This window comes from Onthophagus taurus, chromosome 7 (assembly GCF_036711975.1).
Source record: "Onthophagus taurus isolate NC chromosome 7, IU_Otau_3.0, whole genome shotgun sequence".
NCBI classification, from domain to species: Eukaryota; Metazoa; Arthropoda; class Insecta; order Coleoptera; family Scarabaeidae; genus Onthophagus; species Onthophagus taurus.
Window position 1 is genome coordinate 30,851,271 of NC_091972.1, and position 16,515 is coordinate 30,867,785.

The 16,515-nt window shown below is 31.0% G+C and overlaps 1 protein-coding gene across 1 annotated transcript; it reads right to left on the minus strand.

The window, feature by feature from the left end:
* Window positions 1–1,888: 1,888 nt before the first annotated feature.
* LOC111421898 (uncharacterized) lies at window positions 1,889–16,309 on the minus strand. Its single transcript, XM_023055098.2, has 2 exons — window positions 15,992–16,309; window positions 1,889–2,817 (listed from the first exon to the last, which is right to left on the minus strand). The coding sequence occupies exons 1-2, from the start codon at window positions 16,197–16,199 to the stop codon at window positions 2,156–2,158; spliced, it is 870 nt and encodes a 289-aa protein (XP_022910866.1). The 5' UTR covers window positions 16,200–16,309; the 3' UTR covers window positions 1,889–2,155.
* Window positions 16,310–16,515: the final 206 nt, after the last annotated feature.

Consider the following 16,515-nt stretch of genomic DNA (forward strand, 5'->3'; position numbering starts at 1 on the left):
CATTCCAATTTTCAACGAGATTTTATCTGCCAAAGCAAAATTGTCTTATACTGAAACCTATGGATATGATAATTTTAGAGCTATCTTCTACAATGCAGATGAATCTGTTTTCTGTTGGAAAATGCTCCCTGAAAAAAACGTTGGTTCGTTCTTAGGAGAAGACCGCATCAGGTCGACTGAAGCAATTTTCTTAGACTTTTTTCATGGCTCGTTTATTCGTGAAATTAAAAGTCAATTAAGAAGCCTTAATTTGCTTGAAAGAACTCTGCTAATCGTTGATAACGCTTCAAGCCATGGAACTATAGAAGAGCTGACTTGTGAGCATGGACAATTTACAACATTATTTCAAAATACCATTGGAATGATAAAATTATTTTATCGGAAACGTCTTTTACCCCATATTTTATCTAATAACGAAGAAGGCGTTATTAATTTATTAAAAACCATTAACTTGAAGATCGCTGTATGTCCACTATGCAATGTTTGGAACAAGGTCTCCCCCGAAGTCTAGCACAAAATTATGGCTCACGTAGTAAATAACAATCCAGATACTGAATATGACCCTAAAGATCTGATTCTTTTGAGTTAATTGCGGCGCAATCTGCTTTCCTTGGATGAAAAACGGCAAGGTAAACCGCACAGTTAAGCCTGAAATTATTCGTTTAGTATTTTTTGTTGTTAATAATTCTTAAATATTTAACAGATGTTTCAGATATGATGAATGATCTCACTGAGGTTAATTGGCTTGGAAATGATGAAGATTTATTACTACTGGAAGACATACATGGTATAGATGAACACCACGAGAATGAAAATGAAGGTAAAGAATTACAAAATATAAACCAGACTGTTAAGAATGATATTAAAAGCAGTTCAAAGTTTTAATGTGTGCATAAAGTGAGCAGAAGAAAATGATATTTCACCGAATGATGTTCTTGTACTTCCAAGATTAAAAGAAACGTCTTTTATAATGAACCAGAAAAAGATCAAGCAAACAAGAATTACAAGTTATTTCATAAAATGATATAAAAATTAATAAGATTTCACTTCTTTGTAAATAATCTTTATGTAAATACTATATTTTGGTTGTTTTCCATTAAATGTTCAATAGAAAAGTTATGTCGCGTCAGCAATCCGAATTATTTACTTAAACAAATCACCGCAGTTTTAATTAGTCCGGAATATCAAAGTCGTACTGTATGGTATTATGTATTTGGATGTTGTAACAACAATTACAATTTGATAAAAGACTTATCGATGATGGGAATAATCGTGCTAGAGGAACGTAACCTAACTTTAGAATAATTGTATTTAAGAATGGGTTAATAATGATTTCACTAGTTCAATTCTGTTTTGAGTTGTGTTTATATTAATACAAAAATAGCGTTAAAAAATAAAACCACTGTAACTAACTGAAGTAAACGTAATATAAATGGCGAATTAATTATAAATAAAGTAAAGCTATTTTGGCACATTAGATAATATGTTTTTATTTTTCTTTTTTAGTTTCTATCGGCCAAGATTATCAAGATTATCTGAAGAATCGTTATATTCTAACGAATTATTAATCAGCCACAATGTGTATATGTTCCTAAAAATTATATTCCAAAATGCAGTTGATCGTATAAATTTGAATTAAAATTGATCTTATTTGAAATACTTCCTGAAATAAATTTGAAAAGTCTTTTAAAACTGAAAAACATTTCACATCTTCTGAAGGTGACTCGTTGCATATTTTTTAAATTACTGTTCCAGGTTCCTATATTTTATTTATAATTTTAAGACAATTTTCAATTTTATGATGAATCGCCTTTATACGTATATTTTTCACAATTTGTTAGTGTTCGATTTTGGATAATATTATGAGTTGAATTTAATAAACAAAAAATAAAAAAATTTGTTGTTTATTTATAGAAATTAAAAAAAAAAATATCACTATTTTATAAAACTATAAATAAAAGTTGATATTAAAACCAAATCAGTTTTAATTTAAAATTAAAATCACTATTTATAGATACACTCTAAAACGAGGAAGTCATTCACAAAAAAAACATATGAAAAGAAACGTTTAAAAGAAGCAAGAAAACGTGCGTTGCTGCTAAAAAAAATTAATTCTTATTCGAAACAAACATTATAAAAAAGAATTAATGATTCATTAACCTTTAAAAACAGTAACTACTGTATTCGTAACAGTATTAGTAACACTATTTAAAACAGCTCCTGCTGTCGAAATGACCTTGTCTATTAACGCTTTTGGATTGGGAACGACAAGATTCGGACCGATTGAACTAAAAGGTCTTGTAATAATCCGCTTTGTTACTCGATAAATTGAAGTGGTCGTTGAATATTTCGGGGTCGTATTCGGTTGTAGTGTTGTTATTAAAAATTTCAATGTTGTACTAATCGGTGAAGTTGATTCGATAAATTTGGATGTAGTTGGGGATGGTTTCGGAGATGTTACACTTGGTTTTGATGTTTGTAGTGACGATGGAGGTGAAAATGATGAAACTATTGTTCTTTTTGAGGTAATATCTTCTGGAACTCTTTTATGGTCCGTTTGATCGTCGAAGCGATTAGATAATGTAACCGTATTTTCAACGATATTTGTTGATGATAATAACGTTGGGTTTGGAATAGGTTTGTTAACCGATTCTTCTAATCGTTTTATATAAACTCCGGTTGGATCCCAACTTGCTTCGAGTTGACGCCAAATATCCGGATATTCCTTTCGAAGTCTTCGAATCGATCTTAAAGTTACTACTCTTTGTTTTTCTGTACATCTTAAACAATTGGTTTTTACAGCTTCTGGTAAAATATCTAAAACAAAAAGAACAAACACAATTATAAAATAAATTACATAAGATTTTTTATGAGGTTAATGATCTTTCATTAAACTCGTTATCTTTTTTCTGCAATTCCCGTTGGTTTTTTTAATTTTGTTATAATTAGTATAGAAAAGTTCAAGTAAATTAAACCTGTTAATTGGTAGATCGATTTTTCGTGGTGTTAAAATGTAAAAAATCATGGCCAAAGGAGGTTGCTTTAAATATCAGCATCTGCATTTTATTGTAATGCTTGTTTCACGGTCACGTCAATTCTTGGTTCACATCAATGACCACTATGACCATGAAACTGTTCAAAGAATAAAACAAAAGTCAACATATACCATTTACCTAGCAGCTGATATGAACTAATCGAGTAACTTTGAAGTAACTCAAACGAACTTGTTCGTGGTTTTAAAATGTCGCAATAATAATAGTTTCATAAAGTTTTCTGAGAATTGTTTAACAACGGAGAAGCAACTGGTTAAAATTGCAACAATATAAATAATAATAATATACAGATATATTCTCCTGCCAATAATAATACGATTGTGAACAGAAATTAGTGTAATTTCCGAGATTCCTAATATGAGCCATTGATACTGTTAACGCAATTTAGTCATAAATGCCTCTTTTTGTCATATTGAATTTGAACGTGTTTCTTTTTGCGCTGGATATAATCATATCTCACACTCCTATTTTCATCTCTCGTTTTCTTTGTCATGTCTTACATACTGCTTAGATTGTACGCAAATTCCTTGCTGAGCACAAAAATTCTGAAAATCTCATTAAGTCACATTAAAATATCTAAATCATCAATCGAAGATTATCTATTGAATGACTGAAGTCGGAAGATGGGATGCTTATAGAAACCAAGATTCTATTAACCAACACATTTGAAAAACTTTTATTGATAAAGACATTGGAAAACAATCTGAGATTCATGACTTGAAATCATATAATGACATCGGCTGTTATGAATATCATTCAGGAAATCAAAAAATATAAACAAGATTCTTGTCTTAGTCTTTATAGAAACTACGTGCCCGTTGAAGCCGTTGAGTCTAAGTAACAACAATTGTCTATCGGCTTTCAAGGAGAAAATGATATAGTTGAAACTTACTGATATCAGCTTTCAACAGAGCTAAAAACACTAAACGTAGAAATCCTAGTATGGCAGACAGAAAAAAATTACCTCCTAATGAGATGTTTCACTTAAAAACGTCCATAACAACGTATAGGCATACTGGAAAGGAAGAACGGTAAAAACTGCTAAAAACCTCCCAGAAAATCTTTTCCTATTCATGAATGCGCAGTTTTTAGGTTCAGAACAGTGGAGAATAAACCACTTAATTAACATGCATGAACTAATTTATCTTCGAAGGAGAAACGATATAATAAACAATTTTGCTGTGTTTAAATGGGCCAGATGGGAACATGCAATCTATATTGCAGTAGAGAAAGCAAGATATATTTATGCACTTGCGGTCGTTGGCGGAAGGTCTATACACCCAGGATTAGTTTACCTACCTTGTCTACCTAGTCTACCTTCCTTAGCTCTCTACTTGGTGACTAGTTACGTCAGTGAATACCTGAAGTGTAAAGAATCCAAGGTGGGAAATTTAAATTTGGACAGCCTCATAAAATATATCAAGGTGACCATCAACTTAAAAAACAAAGGTTAGGCGGATGATCCTTGTTAAAGGTAAGTACGGAAGCGTACATTTTGACACGATGCAGGTTATAGTCGATATAATTGAGTATTGGTATGAAAAGAAGTGCCTCTGTAAATCCGCAACAAAACGAAGATTAATCAGTTTGTACTAGTTGAAATTCAATTAATGTTCATATTCGGAGTTGAAAAATGGTATTATAAGTTACACAGTTTACATTAATAGAAAAGAGAGATTCTTTTAACTATATACACGTTGTTTGCAATGCATGCAAACAACTCCTATCGCAGCCAGGGAATATGTTGAGGTTTTCACCGTTCTACGTACACTGTGAAGCTGGCGCTGCTTACCATACTAAGACTATATTCAGTGGTATCAATCATCGACGAGGATGTCGACTCCGGTATTTTAAAAAGAGTTTGGGAAGCGATGATGAAACATTTGTTCAACATATCTAAGAAAAAATAGGTTTTTTCGTAGAATAGTTTCAAATTCGTTTTACAGTCGTTCATATCAATAATCTACACACATGTCTATAAAAGTTGGTCGCATGCAAATCTACAGTAACGTCAACTAAACTAAACAGTGCTACTACTACTGGGACCTCTAGTCTTATAATAATCTACAGATTATTCAAAAATCTGTAGATTATTATTTGGTGTTGGAGAAGTAATTTGGATGGTTAGGAGAGTCGCCGGTAGAACACCTTTTTCGTCTTACCGCCAATAATTATTCCTTCGTTTGTCTCTAATATTGAGAACATTTAGGACAAAAAGTTCACGGACATGTGGGATAGAGTACAGTGCTGACGTATATTCAAGGATGTCCCTCGATGAAAGCTGTGTTAGTGTTTGTGGTGCAACATTGAGGGTCCCTAGTAGGACCCTTAACATATGTTGCTAGCCCTATTTGTCGTGCTTGTGCACCATACAACCAAAAAGTGCAACATATTCTATTTGACTGTCCAACTCTGACATACGACTTAAGGCCTTCAAAAAGATTAGATAAGCATATGAGAGGATCAATAAGGCTTAGGCTTTAGGCGTTGCAAGCTGTGAAAATGATTTCGGTTCTGACTGATGGCTATAACAGAACTTTAAATTCACTTGGAAATACAGACAAGGTCGTTGTAGACTCCAGGTCATACCGCCGTGACTAGCAATAAAGCGGTAAATGAGTTAACGAGACAAAGCACCCTTAAAACGTATGCAATAGCTAGCAATTGGCACGAAGTCACGAAACAACTTCACTTACAATGGATCAGTTCATCTGGAATAAGACATTCAAATAGGTTTATTGATATCTTTACTATCAAAGCATGAAATATATTAAATCTTGAACATGTCATCATCAGGTTTTTGATGATTTATAGTCTTTACAACCGTGATTAAAAACTTTATTATTAAAACTTACAACACCCTGTAAGTTTCAATCACGGTATTTATGAAGGTACAATAGAAGTTTTTAATCACGGTGCAAAAGTTGGTTGATTCATCTACCCAAAGTTTAAACTGGTAATTATCCTTGTACTAGTAGTATTACTATTGGAACGGCTAAATTATGAACTCTACAGTAATCACAAAGCCTTAAGGCAATATTAAGCAAGTAATTTGTAAAAAATAGATGTTCGGAATACAACAGTTTCACATTTACAGATAGCTCTAATGGTAATTCAACGGCTTTTTGTAGGATTGTAGATAAGGTAATAGTACTGGGAGATTTTAATTCCCGAGTTGGTAATGATACTGTTCAGGAAATAAATCAATAATACAACGAAACAATACTCAATCAAAACGGAGAACTACCAATAGACTTCACTCAACGAGTATGTATGTACATAAAAAAGTAGTGTCAAAGGAAGATTGGGAAAAATATGTATAATAAACGACTATACTCTACCGAAGAGGCAACACACGTTGGTAAACCTGTAAGCACAACAACTATTATCCTGAAAAAGAAATCAAAAAAAAAATGTTGAAAAATGGGAAATCTCTCGGTACTAGCAACATACCTAATGAATTGCTTAGATATGGAGGAACACAACTAATAGAAAAGCTGACCGAGTTATTTAACAGAATACTGTCCCAATCAGAAGAGATAACTAAAAGAAAAATTATTTGAGTTCAACAGGCATGTGTTGAATTCAAATAACACATGCGTTAGCAACATGACCAAGCGATTGAGTACCAACTGACATCATAAACATAATACACGAATTGAACACTAACCACAGGAATAAAATAAGATCCCGAGGAGAACTAACCCAAGATATCCCCACAACAGTTGGCTTCCAATAAGGCGATAGCTTCATCCCATTTTGGTCACCTTGTTAATGAGCAAAATAATCGAGGAAGTGATAACTTTGAACCTGGGATATAAAATGGACCAATATAAAATCTGCATAATATGCAAAGTTGACGACGCTGTAAAAATCGATAACTCAGAGGATGAGTCCTAAATTTGTATGTTTCTATTTTAAAAATTAAATTTATGGTGCCAGCAAGATGTAATAGTCAGCAACAATGCCATCAAATCATGAAATTTTCCTGCTTGGATGTGTACATCTCAAGCACTTACGATCTCGCAAAGGACCTGAAATGTCAGATGAACAAAGCGTTCACAATTTCACTTCTCCTTGAACATTATTGTTTTTATTTTTGTAATCTTTTGCTTCTTCTCTTTCTTTCTGTATTTTGTATACAATGTTTTTATCGTTTTTGCTTCTCTGCTACTTCTAATACTTTACAAATTCTGTTGAAACTTTCAAGACTTAGCTTATTTTGTTTATTTCTTTTTTTTTCTGATTCCATATACTATAATTCTATGTCTAATAAATCAATCTATTAAATTATCAAAATTCACAGTTTTGCCATTAATTTTCTAAATAATAAAACTATGGAAACTTTCAGACCCAAAAATTAAATACTATTATTCTTATTTTACTCACTTAACTCTTACGATATACTAAATAACTAAATGGCTGTGTATCAAATAACTTTAATACCAAATACATGTATGTATACCGAATAACTAGGAAATAATTCTATGGTAATATAACGTTAAGCAATAAAATGTGTCACGTAAACATATTATCAAAGAAGATAATAAAATTATTTTAAATAAAATGTTTATTTATTGAGTTCTTGATGGGCTAACATATCTCAGCGAATTCGTAAATTTCTTGTACTTCCGGGCTAGTATGTAATAATAGTTACATTTCCTTTGTTCTGTAATAGTTGTAGCATCTTCTATGTACTCCAGATGCTGGTAAACTATTATTAAAGGTACTCAAGATATATTTAACTGTTTCTTGAAATATGAAGAGTCATAATTTATGACTCATATATGATTCGCGAGATCTTTTAGAACAACATAATTGCACTACATGGATGACAGCAGAGAAAAAACAGAAACCCAAAAAGATTACAAGGTGCCTTACAGTTAATACAGCATGAAAAATTGTAATGTGAACGATTTTCGAAAACTAGATTTATTTTCTAAATTTTACCATCGTATGAGCAAAGACAAAATTAGACATAGTTTTCCATTCCTGTCAATTACAATATTGTCATAGGCCATCTAATTGAATCATCCAACATACAAAGAAAAAATTATGTATGGACGGAAATGCTTATGTGAGTTGTTGTATTGGTTGTGTCACTATAATGAGTCATTACAAAGTCTACCTTGATGTTTCTGGTTTAAATGTTGAGAATACTTACGACATATTAATTAACAGAAATGACTTAATTGGAAGAAGAAAATTAGATAATTGTTAAATAATAAATCCGGAAAATATTTTTGGTGATTCCAACTATGTAATTGTATATAATTTAGAGAAAACGTATGTAAATATGTCATTTTATGTAATGAGTGTTGCATTAAGTGTTAATTTAAATTCTAAATCCAGTTGCAATACGGTGTGAGAAAACTAACAATGATGCGATGTACTCAATGGGAATTTTTGTTTTCCTTTCGATGCATGGTTTTAAAGTTTTTATTAAATGAAACGTTAAATTGAAGTGAATAAAAATTTTAATGATAAAAGTAAGAGTGTAAATCATTTATCATTCAAGGTCAATACATAACAGTGAATTGGCCATGATTTTTTTCTTTATAGTCAGAAATAATTGATCTGAACAGAGATTTAAAAGAGAAGAAAAAAAGGAATAAAGATACTCGTCGCATTTTTCTATGAGATTACAAATGATGAAATCAAAGCCACAAACAATTACCTGCTTGTTAAGTAATTAATTTTAAATTTGGAATTTCCTAAACAGGACGTTTAAATTCGAAGTAACTTCAACTAAAAATAAGTTAAATAATCAGTAAGAAGATGGATTTTCCTTACAAATTTACTTTCTGTTTTTTTAAATATTCCTTATTGTTAGTTAAATTAAAAATAATTTATTCATTTTTCGTTTCTCGTCTATAATCTTAATTAAAACTCAAAGTTATTAAAAATGATTCGTTATTAAAAGAGAAACTTTCCGAAAACAAATTAAACGAAACGACAATTTTTAGAAACGCAAGAAGAAAATTAGAAGTTTACTCCGGAAGTTCTTACTTTGTTTTGAAATAAAAATATACACGTACTGCATGAAACAACGTTCGTTTAAGAAGGTTAGCGCGGTACGCGAAGATATAAAAAAAACTTAATTAAACTTTCCATTGTATATAGTATATGTATGTATTGACTATTAATGAAAGAATAGGTAAGATTATTGTAATTTAGTTCGTTAATATTCGTATTGCATTGAAATTGAAATTAAATTGAAAATTATTTCAAGACGATGACTTCAAAAAAGCTATTTCTTAGAGTGTTTTGTAAATATTTTTTTATTAAGACCACATATCATTTGTATTTACATGCATGATTAGATAATAATGGGAAAAGGCGAGAAAAAGTACCACGGTTTTTCCAAATCTAAAATTTAAATTTCCTGGAGATTGAACGAAAATACATAAAAAATAGACCTTGTAGTTGTATACGCACGACTTTTGCAACAATTTAAAGTCAAGGTTAATTATACGTTGGACTTTTATGGAAATAGGCTTATTCTCAAAAAGAATCACCTGTTTATTGGGAATTAAAACGTTATTTATGGTCAGATTTGCGTCATCCCGATTAATGATTGTGATTTTTTAAATATTTGCAATTATTTAACGTTATAATAAAAGAGTATTACATTCAAAAATTAATTCTATGTGCGAACTAACATAAATTCTCAAAAAATGGCAAATCTATTAACGTTTTATAACAAAAGTGTTAATATCCAATTAAATCTTTTTGCTGAAGAAGATGGCTAAAGGTGATGTTATTGGTGTTAATGTGTTATTGAAATTAAAGAATAAAGGAGTTATTTATATTCTTTAAAGTTACTAAATTAACAGTAATTAGAATAAAGCCATAAATAAAATTTTTATAAATAGACACGATGCATGATATTAAAACCCAAGAATTTGGGAAACTGCATATTTCTTTTTGATTATAATCTGATATGTTCTTCAAGCTGATTTCATATTGTTTTGATTGTTATTTTATAAATTCTTCAACCTGTTCCACAAGGTTTTCGTGTTTAAAAACATCTTTTCTAGAATCAATGCGAACTGCAGACAAATAAATCAAATAGAAATTGAATGGGAGGAAATATATTAATATTGAATTGCCCATATTTTGCAATAATGGTGGCATTATGCAAAACATCGAATAACAAAAACCTGAATATTTTGTATACAATAAAATTCGTAATTTTGTAAAATTCCCAACTAGATTTGCTTTATGGAATTGTTTACAAGAAATTAATATACCGAGAATATTAAACAAAAAACCAATAACATGAATCAATGAAACAAAATGGTAGAAAAACAGAACAATGGTTCTAAGGTTCTAAGGTCAGTTCAAAGTCAATGCCTTAGAAGTGCCAAGTGAAGATGATATTTAGAAATTTTTCAGCTTAACAATAATTCAGAGATGGTGCGAAAATCCTTGTAGAAATAGTATTGAATCACTTACATATAGTATAAATACATGCTATTCCATTTTTGGGCACAGTCATGTTGGTCAAAGACAGCATTTGGGATAAAATTCTATATGCCTTAAATCAGATATTGTATAACAACCGATAACTTCTATAGGTACATCCCCTTAACTTTATAAGTTTTCTTTTAAACGAACACCGATGCTTATGGAACCGTTAAGACTAATCGCCGCTATACGCATGTTCAGAATCTTTTTACCAATACATGGTAAAAAGATACTGAACACTGGTAGAATAATTCTCAGAAAGGTAAGGTACTACGATGATACTGCGATGGCATTCATGGCATGATAGGAAAGATGAACCCAATGATTACAGTTTAAAATACCTCAACTCTTTTTGCACGAGCGAATAGTGGGAAGGAAGTTATGAAGGCACAAGTGCTGAACAATGAAGCGCTAGGAGATATCGACTGAACAAACCAACAATTTCATTTTACCCAGCAATGCGAAAACACGAAAGGAAATACTACAAAACATCTTCAAATATCTTCTTATACAATACTTATAGAATGCTTACATTGTACATAGAGATAAATGTGTGGCAAGCTTCATTCTGACCTCATTTTGAAGGTTACTGAACGGATCTTTGTTCAACACCAATAGTTGTGTATAGGCCTGGACGTCGTTCTGATGACGTTGTCAAATCAGAACGTCTTCAGGACCAAATTCTACCAATTAAAAAACGTCAACATCTGCAAGAATGTGAGTAATTTGATGCTCAAAACAGGATGAGGATGGCAATTGAATCCAGAAGGTGTCCAGGTTTCATTCCGTATTTTTATTAAACTAATATGCAGAGTCGTGATTTTGTAATATATTCATTGAAATATGTATTATTTATTTATTATATTATAGTTTATTTATTGTTTTACACTTTATCACATAAGAGATATCTACTAGACCTTTATTTGAACAAATTTACATAAGCAATTCCTAAGAATTACAGGATTACAATACAATATACTACTTTGAGTGCAAACTTACAGATATTATCAGACCGCCAAAGAGCTTAAAACGAATATAACTCATAATCTATGAATAATCACGATACGCATAAACATGGTTGATAGATATGAACATTTCTTAATTTAATCATTTAAATTACCCTTAAGCTATAATCATGTTTTGGTTCAAAGCAAAATTCATCAAAATCTTCCTCAAAACCACTGACAGAAAAATACATTCAGATATATAGAGAAAATATAGTTATAAACATTCAGATGTAAAATGTTAATCACTGCGCTTAAATTTTACTTTAATTTCAGATGAACTAACTAAATGTAAGCAAAGTTAGCCATTTATAAACACTAAATGATGTAATAGGCAACCGTTAACTAATCATGAATAGGATTCAAGCAAAAAGAAGGACATTTGTTGTACCTACAATTAAGACCAAGCTGATGATATTGTCGAAGATAGAAACACGCGAGACACTCTACGTTGACGATCGTCCTGTAGAACAAGGATCCTCATACAAATATCTAGGCGCCTTGGTCAACGAGAAAAAAATCTTTACAAACATATAATGTCTCCAATTACAAATCCGTCTACTGAGAAGTTACATATTTCCAGTGTCACTGTACGGATCAGAAAGCTGGACACTCAGCCCATCATTGGACAATCGAATAATGGATGGAGAAAATATCAAATGAAACAGTGCTTAAGCGAATGAATAAGGAGATAAACTTGCTGAGAACAATAACGGAGCATAAATTACAATATAATACGGCACATAATGAGAGGCGAAAAGTATCATACTCCCCGTTACATCATTAAAGGCAAAATAGAGGGGGAAAGATCTGTGGGAAGACGTCAAAACTCATTGCTGAGAGACCTGCGACGTTGGTTTAGACGCTCATCCATAGAGGTATTCCGGGCTGCAACCTTAAAAATCATCATTGCTAATTGGATCGTCTACCTTCGAAAGGAAAGGACGTAATAAGAAGAAGAATAATAATAAACATTTATAGTTAGATACAAAATGTTAATAAGATCGCATTACCGAAACTCTTTTCTATGAGTGACCACAAAAACAAGCCAAAAGCCACTCCTTACCATGTCTTCAAGTTTTGGTTTTAAATAATTAGACCCTACCAACTACTTGTTATTCTGGACGTATGAAGAGTTGAAGTTGGTTTTTGAACCATGATGACCATATCATGTTGACCATATCCTTGTCAACATGATTATGTCAACTATGTCAACATGACATTATCATTGTCATTTGTGAAAATCGAAACAACTAATAGGACCGTTAAGTTTTTTTTTGTTGGCTTATTCGAAAGTATTTTAAAATTGATTGACCCTATATTTTTTAATTTTTAATTCTCAGGCTTAGTTTTTCCAAAAAAAAAAAATAAAGTTTGAAATTACAGGGCGCGAACTCCAAAGTACGTCACTCATATTTGAGCGTACGATTGGAGCTCCAAAATACGTCACACAGATTTGAACGTACGATTGGAGCGTATACAAATCAATAAAATTCCTGGAGAGACAATGCTACGAATCTTATACGCTAGAAGAAAACAGAATTTTAAACTTTTACATTAATTATTGCAAAAATTAAACAATTTTCGAACGTGAAAACGTTACTAATCCGCCTAATTTAATTTAGATTATCGATTTTTTGAAAGATGGTCTTGCTAATCGATTGACCTTAACGGCCCTATTCTTTTACTTATTGTCTATCACACGATATTCAATTTCATTGTCAGTTATGATGGTTTATATTATGGCTCTACATGTTTTTCAACGAGCTACAATCACATTTAAAAGTGAATGAAGTTGACAATATCGGCGTCATAAAGAATTGATTCCCAAAACAAATTTAATAATGCTAAAGCAATTGAAACTGCTTCATAGTCATGCTTTAATGTTGCACTGTGAGTGATAAACGTTTAAATAGTAATAAATTTGCTTCTGGAATATTCAATTATTGTGTGAGGAAAAAGACAACAGACTTTCAATTTTTTTACCTGAAAAATTCCGCAACATTAATAGCAGTCCAGGAAACAAACTGAATACGAGGAGGTATCAGAGATACCAAAACACATACCATCCTATACGGTGGCAAGGAAGAAAGACTGAAAGAATTCGGTATACCATTTATTGTGGATAACAAAATCAGATCCAGTATTTTAACCTTCCACCTAGTGAGCGAAAAATATGCACTTTACGAGTAAAAACAGTTACAAAAACCTTTATTATCACATAAGGGCTAAAGCAACGAGATCGGTTCCAAATCTATTTAACCTGGTCAATCTAACTTACTGTGCAATAAAACCGTTCAGTTGGCTGCGTATGCAGATGATTCAACATTATGAGAACCATACAAGATATGAGCGGAGAAAAAATAGAGATTGTAAAGGCAAAAATTGAAGGAGGCTAATATTCGGCAGTGGACTGTAGCACCATAGGATAGTGAGATAAGCGTACGTAAGGTTGGTTCTTCTCCTCTTTTTCTTCATCTTTTTCTCAACTTTACATAATTCCGTTTCTTCATGTTTATACATGCACTCTAGATAGGTATCCGACGAGATATTCTAATTTCTCTAAAAATAATTCATAACTATATATTTGTTTGACTACACTATTAACGATAAGATTTAAATTTAACATTCTATGAAATTATATAGAAGTAATAAACAATATCAACAGGAATAAATGTTAGTAAATATGATTACTGATGCTCCATAGGTTTGATGAAGTTGTTTGACAACATACCAAAACATACCGAGTGATGAATTGTTTATTTTCTACTACAAATACTTTCATTCGATCTATCACGCTTTCGAATTTCTTATATAAAATGAAAATGAATTTATTTTTCCAAAGACTACATACTACATAAAAGACTAAATACATGAAAAACGCTTAATCAAAATGTATATTAAAATATTATATAAATATCTTTCATTTATTTCCAACAAATTTTGAGGATTACGTTCACAATATCTGTTAATGTTTTAGTAATAAAAACAATTGGTGATTATTGGTGACTAAATTTACAACATTTAATTTTATTAGGTTTCTTATGTTATTGGATATAAAAGATTTCATCAACGTAGCTAATTGGATCATTAAGATATGTTATTTAATGTTTTTAAACAAAACAAAATTGATCACTTAAATATTAATGGGATGTTGTATTTGATAACGTAAATTTGATCGTAATTACCTAATTAAACTTCAAACCAAACCTTGTTATTGTTCCAAAAATTGTTTCTTTTTAACGAATTTAGAAAAAATGTTGTTTTTCTCGATTATATTAACGCACACAAAGAAACCATACCTTATTTTTTTTTTAATTTTTCTTTACAAACTTAATTTTCAATTCTCGTGATAAGTTTATCATCTTAAATGTTTAATACAGACTTTCGGTTTGAATGAGAAAACGCGTTATAATTACAAGGACATAGCTCATATTAATTTTGTATCATTATTTAAAGTTCAAGTTTATGTGAAAAGATTCGATACGGGATCGGGTTAAGTGCAACTTTCGGTTGATGAATTGAACCTGAAAGTTGATACGGATCTTCGATTTTAATGTAAAGTTTCGACAGTGAGTACTGAAAATTTGAGTCATCAATTTCTCCTCATTAAGACATATTTTCGATTATTTTCATTACTTAAATAATGTAAACTTCTACTTTTAAGTAACAGCAGTTGACATAAGTATTTTGGAAGAAGAATATTTTAGTTAGGCACATTCCTGAGGGTGCTCCATATGTTAGGACGAAACCGGTTGAATTAAAATTAAATAAGATTACCAAACACTACTTAGTTTTATCACAGCGGATTTTTGTTTGTATTTTACTCAACAACTACAAACGCATCGATATTTAAGGTTTTTAAGGATATTTATTGACAAAATGGTTATTACTATTTAATGTCTCAAACTACAAACATTGTGGAGAATGTTGTAAAATTAATTACTAGTATATTGCATAAAACTTATTTCTCAACTACGTTTTGCAAAGATGCTAATTAATAAAATTACGAGTTGTTTAATATTAATTAATGTTGTTTGTTAAATATCTTATCAAAGTTATAATCAATAAAAATAATATAAATATAAATAAAAATTGCAAACTAATTGAAGAGATTGAATGTAAAGTTTAATTAAAAAAAGAGATATTCACATCATTGACTAATTTACATATTTAATTGCAAATTTCAATGAAATCTGCATGCATCTTGTAATATAAACTTCAAGAACACATTTTTATAAATGTAAATCTTGAAAACATATCTCACATTAAGTGACTTAAATGGTACAACGTCTTATTTAAAGGCCACATTCTTCGACTTTCGAATCGTCAAAACACTATCGCAAATATTAACACATATTTTCGAGCAGCGAAAGTTTTGACTCCAATAAACTTTTACTAATTCTCACTTTTTGTCATCTCTCATTGATAAATAAACAAAAATAAATAAAGAAAAACACTTACTTTTAAATTCAATCCCTTGTGGTGTACAAGGCCCCTTATCCAACAAACAAGCAGCATAATAATGGACCAACCTTTTCTGGTTCAGGATATTTTCAATATCTAGATGGTCGTATCTGGTCGTATAGTAACCTCCAGGTGGTTCGGCGGTTTTAACTGTAGATGGTGATTGAAGAAGAAAGAACAGTAATAGACTCGCGAACCAAACCATCTCGCACAATCGACATTCGAGTTTTTAATGGAACGCTGTGGTTGTTGGTTTGGTTTTACTGCGCGTTCGAAGAGGACGGTTGCATTTGACTCCTGGGGACAGGAGTCGCAGCAGCAGCAGCAAAACGGTATACTTGAAATTGTTTGGAGAGTGGAGTGACAGTGGCCTCTACGTGATTTAATAAATATACGTGGTGATGGAGATTGATAATTTAATTGGAATTGTGTTCTAATTCAAAAATTGAAAATAACTCAATTATGTTAAGAATGATTTTAGAATATTATGAAAATTAGATTGAGTCATAGCACAAATATTA

Bases quoted from the DNA above. Each gene is read 5' to 3' on its own strand.
- LOC111421898 (XM_023055098.2), bottom strand. From the start codon at position 16,199: ATGGTTTGGTTCGCGAGTCTATTACTGTTCTTTCTTCTTCAATCACCA. The intron at 2,818-15,991 runs GTAAGTGTTTTT...TTTTTGTTTTAG, and splicing joins ACAAGGGATTGAATTTAAAA to ATATTTTACCAGAAGCTGTA.